This window comes from Heterodontus francisci, chromosome 28 (genome assembly GCF_036365525.1).
Source record: "Heterodontus francisci isolate sHetFra1 chromosome 28, sHetFra1.hap1, whole genome shotgun sequence".
NCBI classification, from domain to species: Eukaryota; Metazoa; Chordata; class Chondrichthyes; order Heterodontiformes; family Heterodontidae; genus Heterodontus; species Heterodontus francisci.
The window spans coordinates 29,630,209-29,636,490 of record NC_090398.1 but is presented as its reverse complement, the minus strand read 5'-3'; the positions used below and the strand labels follow the sequence as shown (position 1 = coordinate 29,636,490).

General features: G+C 46.4%; 1 protein-coding gene across 1 annotated transcript; it reads right to left on the bottom strand.

Moving 5' to 3' along the window:
* Positions 1–844: 844 nt before the first annotated feature.
* LOC137345180 (probable G-protein coupled receptor 139) lies at positions 845–1,654 on the bottom strand. The gene has a single exon (XM_068008646.1). It carries the CDS (start codon positions 1,652–1,654, stop codon positions 845–847), a length of 810 nt encoding a protein of 269 aa, XP_067864747.1.
* Positions 1,655–6,282: the final 4,628 nt, after the last annotated feature.

Here is a 6,282-nt window from a genome sequence, read left to right as displayed (position 1 = left end):
TTCCCCATTCATATCTCTGTAACCTTCTCCAGCCCATACAATCCTCCATATCTCAGTAACCTCTTCCAGCCTCACAATCCTCCCTATCTTTGACCTCTTCCAGCCCCTTCAACCCTCCTAGATCTCTGCACTCCTCGATTTCTTGCACCTTGTGAATCCCCCAAGCACCCCCACACACATCCCTATTTGACGTGAAGAAAGGGATAGAGTGTGACGGCATTGTCTAGCTTGTGGGAATGGAAGGGAGAGGGACTCAACAAAGAGTTCCCCAAAATAAAGTAATTAATAATAATCAACTGACACGAGAGAATTTCCAGCTTCTGCAGCATTTTACTTTTGTAAGAAAAGATTTTGTTTCCTAAGCAGATGTGAGGAACTGAGAATGGAATGCAGGTGAAGGAGAGTCTGTGTCTGATGTTGGCCCTGTTGCACTGTAGAGGGCGCGCTGACTCACTTCCTACCCCTTTCTGCCCGCTCCTCAAATGGTCACCTACTGCCCCACTGGTCTTTGGCATGAATGACCTCCCTGCCCATCCCCCCCTTCCCCCACCCGTAACTGTATCCCAGGTCATCAAGCTGTCAGTCACGTGTTGTCTGCAGCCCTGCTCCCCTTTGCCCTTTGTGACGTCCCCCCTCACCCACCCCCGCCAGTATATTTTGAGCTGTGGGTCACCTCTTTCCCTCTTCACTGCTGCTCTTTTGCGTGTGTGACGCACCCGGACAATGTATTTAGGATCATCCAGCTGTCAGTCACCACTTGCCCATTGAGGATAAATGTTATATTCATGGACTGGAAACACTGGTATCTGTTTCTGGGTTGCTCTCAGTTATATTGTTTATTCATTCATTGAATAATTGATGTCAGTGGATATTTCACCGTGTTCTTGACCTGCTCCCTGAACTTGGACTGAGTCGTCCCATAAATGAATGTGTTTGTGCAGATACTTAAATTCATCAGCATCCAGCCGACTTGTTGAAATATATATTCAGAATCCTTGGAACTCCCGGGAGCTGGTCCGATTGTGGTATAATAAAATAAATCTATAACATACACCAACCACAGAAGTATAAAGCTGCTGGATATGGTGAAGAGTAAAATCACAGACTTCCTTCTGCTCTCCATCTCTGGGTCACTGTGTTTCTCTCCCTTGCTCTGAACCCTCAGCCCCTTACGGATACGACTGACTAAAATGTGTCTGACTGTCAGAGCGTTCAGCAACAGAATTAAAGCGAATGGTAGCAAAGGGGTTAAAACTGTAGTAAACCAGTCAAATCCCACCCATCCGGGCTCAGTAAAAAGGCTAGACTTTGCAGTACAGCCCCATGGTACACTGTCAATTATGTCTCCAGGTTCATATGTAAAGTAGAATGGGACATTTTTTAAAGAGAACAGAATGCAGTATGTTGATAGAATCACTGCCGCAGTTTTCTTGGTGCAATATTTTGTTTTCAGCTTCTGGCAACAAATGGCCACATGTCGATCAAAGGTGAAAGTAACAGTGAACCAGACAGAACAGTCAATGGCTGCACGGAGCAGGACAATGATAACAGTACACACAGGGGTGATGCCCAGGAAAGATCCCGGGAAATAATAAAAACTGATCCTGTACAATATGACCTGAGTGATAATGACCAGTAGATCCGCCGTTGCCATGGCCACCAGGTAGAGAGTGGGACAGGTGGAGAGTCCACACTTTCCCCGGGACAGGATCACAATCGCCAGTAGATTCACTGTCAGAGAGAGAAGGGAGAAAAGACTGGAAATTACTGATCAAATATTCTCCGTGTCAGACCCAAAGCAGGACTTTAGCACCAAAAACAGGTGGGTTGGAGGCGGTTCAGAGGTTGAAATTTAAAAATCTCAAGCTCAACTCCAATCCACTTCCCACCTGCCCACAACTGGGATTAACGGAGTTGGGAGAGGGCATGGGCAGACAACCACTACCAGAATGCTTATTGGCAGTTTCACCACTTCAATGAGGCTGGAGGTATCTGATTTTAACTGTTTTCCAGGTTTTACTATGACTGGCCATGTTTCCCTGTTATACCCCATTCCACACAAAGGTATTGGCAATCGGAACCATTCCACACCTGGGCCCGACACTCCCCCGGGAGCAACACATCAGATCCCACTACCCACTACCAGGATTGGACCACCCCAGGATTGGACCCTCCTACATCAGATGCCCCCAAAGGATTGGATCACCTTATGGCATTTAAACACCCCCGGGATCAGATCACCACCCCCCCAAAATCGGTCACCCAAAGGATCAAGACTACACATCGAGTCTTGGATCAGACAGTCCCACCACCCCCTCCACCTCCCCGGACTCAGACCACACTCCAGGATTGGAGAACCCTCCCCAAGGTTGCGGATCAGACACTCGCTCTACCTCTTCCCATTTCCCTTCACCATGTCAGACTCAGGTCACACTCCAGGATATGAGACCCACTCCCCGTGGTTGAGAATCAAACACTCCCCATTACCCTTCCTGTCTCCAGGCTCAGATCACTCTCCAGGATAGGCTAACCCTCCCGACCTTGACAGCTCAACCATTAGAGATGTCTCCACTCTCTTCCCATTGCACATAGTGATTGGACACCACCCACACCCTCCCCAATATTAGGCAGATTCCCCCATACCCCGAAGTGAGTATTTGGATGGCCCTGGTCCTGGGGCCTGTTCCACTGTCCTCCCTGCCCGGCTGGAAGCCAAGCCTGTCACTCAGGCTCACTTCAGGTGGGGAACTGTCAAGGGTAAAAGAGGCAGTCTGTGGAGTTCAAACTCTGTTCCCCAACGATGTCACTCACCCCTGTTAATATCTAGGCCTAAGCATTGGAGAAAAAAATATATAAATACTGAAAATCTGATAAAATAGGAGAATGTTGGAAACACTCAGCATGTCAGGCAGATTCTGTGGAGAGAGAGAAACAGAGTCAACGTTTCAGGCAGATGGTCTTTTATCAGCATTGAAAGATGTAAGAGATTAACAGTTTTAAAGTTATCACAGAGCCAGGGAAAAGTGAGATAAAGGGGGAGGGAAAAAAGGGACAGGTCTGTGATTGGGTGGAGGGCAGGAGTGATTTAATGACAAAAGGGATGATGGTGCAAAGCATATGGGAAATTTAAAAACAGGATGGATCCAGAGGAGGTGTAAATGGTTCCATCAGAATAACAGGGCGGGAGGGGAGCGGAAAATCTGGCAAAGTGGAGAAGGCTCCAGTGTTTCTGAAAAGTGACAATGTTGCATAGACCAGCTTGGCAGCTGTGTACCAACAGGGGATCCTCACCCCAAGCACCAGCCCACAATCCTTCCACTCCCAGTGGCTCTGGTTCAGGCATCTTCCATGATCAGCACCAGCCGTCCAAGAAGGTGAGAGCAATAGTTATAATATGAAGCTTTTAATCTCAGTATTGTGTTCGACAGGCTATAAAATGTGTAATCGAAAGATCCACTGCTGTTCCACATTGTGTTTCAGTGGAAAAGTGTACGAGGTCGAGGGTAGAGCAGGAGATAGAATTAAAGTGAAAAGTCACCGGAACCTCAGGGTTATGCTTGCAGACTGAACAGAAGAGTTAAGCAAAGCAATCACTAATTCTGTATTTCCTCCTCTCCCAATGCCCAGGAGATACCATCGTGACCAGTGAATGCTGCTGCTAAATTATAAGAAGTAGAAGCAAGTCCCTTTATCACCGAGAAGAATTGTTTGGGGCTTTGGTCAGTGGGAATGGAGGAGGTGAAAGGTCAGATGTTACATCTCCTGCGCTTGAATGGAAAGCTGCTCTACAAAAGGGAGCAGATGTTCTGGATGATTGAGGGGTAGACCAGTGTTTCACAAAGAGCTTGGGGACCGGAGGGAAGCAGTATATATGTTTGGTGATTAACTTAGCTGGTCGTGGCATAAATGTTGTAGGACATTGCGTAGCATATGAAAGCTAGAAATCATAGAAAGTTTAAGGCACAGAAAGAGGCCACTTGGTCCATCGTGTCTGTGCCGGCCGAAAAACAATCCACCTATTCTAATCTCACCTTCCAGCATTTGATCCATAGCCCTGCAAATTACAGTATTTGAGGTGCATATCCTGACTCCTTCTGAATGAATTAAGGGTCGCTGCCTCAACTACCCTTTCAGGCAGTGAGTTCCAGACCCCTCTGGGTGAAAATGTTTTTCCTCATGTCCCCTCTAATTTGTCTACCAATCACTTTAAATGTACCCCGCCGCTGCACCACTGATGTTAGACTTACCGGACTGCAATTACCTGGTCTGTCCCTGCTACACTTCTTGAATAATGGTACCATATTCACTGTTCTCCAATCCTCTGGCACCTCTCCAATGGCCAGAGAGGATTTGGAAATTCGTGTTAGAGCCACTGTGGCTGACCGAGCCCTCAACCGTGTCCGGCCCATTTCCCACACCTCCACCCTCACCCCTTCCCCTCCCTCCCAGAACCATGACAGGGTTCCCCTTGTCCTCACTTTCAACCCCATCAGCCTCCATATCGAAAGGATAATCCTTCACCATTTCCGCCACCTCCAGCGTGATGCCACTACCAGTCACATCTTCCCCTCCCTTCCCCTGTCGGCATTATGAAGGGATCATTCCCTCCGCGACACCCTGGTCCACTCCTCCATTACCCCCACCACCTCGTCCCCGTCCCAGGGCACCTTCCCCTGCAATCGCAGGAGGTGTAATACCTGCCCATTTACCTCCTCTGTCCTCATTATCCCAGGCCCCAAACACTCCTTTCAGGTGAAGCAACGATTTACTTGTACTTCTTTCAATGTAGTATACTGTATTCGCTGCTCACAATGTGGACTCCTCTACATTGGGGAGACCAAGCACAGACTGGGTGACTGCTTTGCGGAACACCTCCGCTCAGTCCACAAGCAGGACCCCTGAGCTTCCAGTTGCTTGCCATTTCAACACTCCCCCCTGCTCTCATGCTCAATACTCTGTCCTGGGATTACTGCAGTGTTCCAGTGAACATCAACGCAAGCTCGAGGAACAGCATCTCATTTACCGATTAGTCACACTACAGCCTGCCGGACTGAACATTAAGTTCAATAATTTCAGCCCCCCATTTTACTTTCATTTTTATTTACTTTTTCTTTTGTTACATTTTTTACAATCTTTTTTTTGCATTTATTTCATTTCATCTTAGTTTGTTCAGTTTGCTTACCCACTGTTTTTTTTTCAGGTTTGCACTTGCTGTTGCTCAATATTCAGTCCGTTAACACCTAATCTGTACTAATGCTTTGTCTTTCAATATACCATTAACATATTGTTTGCTCCATGATCTTTTGGTCAGCTATTCTGTGGCCTTGTCCAATCTACACCTTCTCCTTTGTTATCTCTTGTCCCACGCCCACCTCACTTGCTTATAACCTGTGACATTTTTAATATTTGTCATTTTCTAAGAAAGGTCACTGACCCGAAACGTTAACTCTGCTTCTCTTTTCACAGATGCTGCCAGACCTGCTGAGTGGTTTCAGCATTTCTTGTTTTTATTTCAGATTTCCAGCATCCGCAATATTTTGCTTTTATATTGCATTCTTCCTTGCCGGTTTGCAAGAAATTGTTAATTCACTCACTCAGCAGCTTGAGGATAACCAAATCGATGGTTGATGAATGAAATTGATTTTGATCCGAACTGGGTTAAATGCAAACCAAGTCAGACATCAAACATCCTTATACCTACACTGGGATGTAAACACCACGCCTCCCTCACCCCACCCGAGGTAATTGCTTAGTCAGGAGATAAAGGAGGGAATGAAAGATTTGTCCGATTTCACAGCCTTTATCTTTCAGGACAACAAAAAACACCTTTCTTCCAACAGAATCTCCATGTTTTAGGAGAATACTTGGATTTAGTGCACAGGAAATTCCGTGTGCCTGATACTATGTTTGGGTTCTATGCAACAACAAAAACTAATTTTTCTGCTTGTACTTCAATAAAGTGCAAATATCTGGGTTGACAGGTTGTGATTTGTTAAAGTAGGAACAGGCGCTGCAAACTATCCCACTCACAACTGTCAAGATAAATGTGTAACTTTCTACAACAATGTTAAATACTGACTTTTCCTTGCTAAATAGCATCAGAATCTGGGAATGTCTGTTCCTGCCATGGCTGAAGGTTCAAGCAGAGGGGAAGATTCAAAGTGAACAGGATAGAGGATGAGTAGAAAGAGGGACTTAGTGACCGCCTATAGGGGTATTGCAGTCACAGGTGGAGGGAGTCCTTGAGTACTGGAACTGTCCGATAGATACCTGGCATTTGGG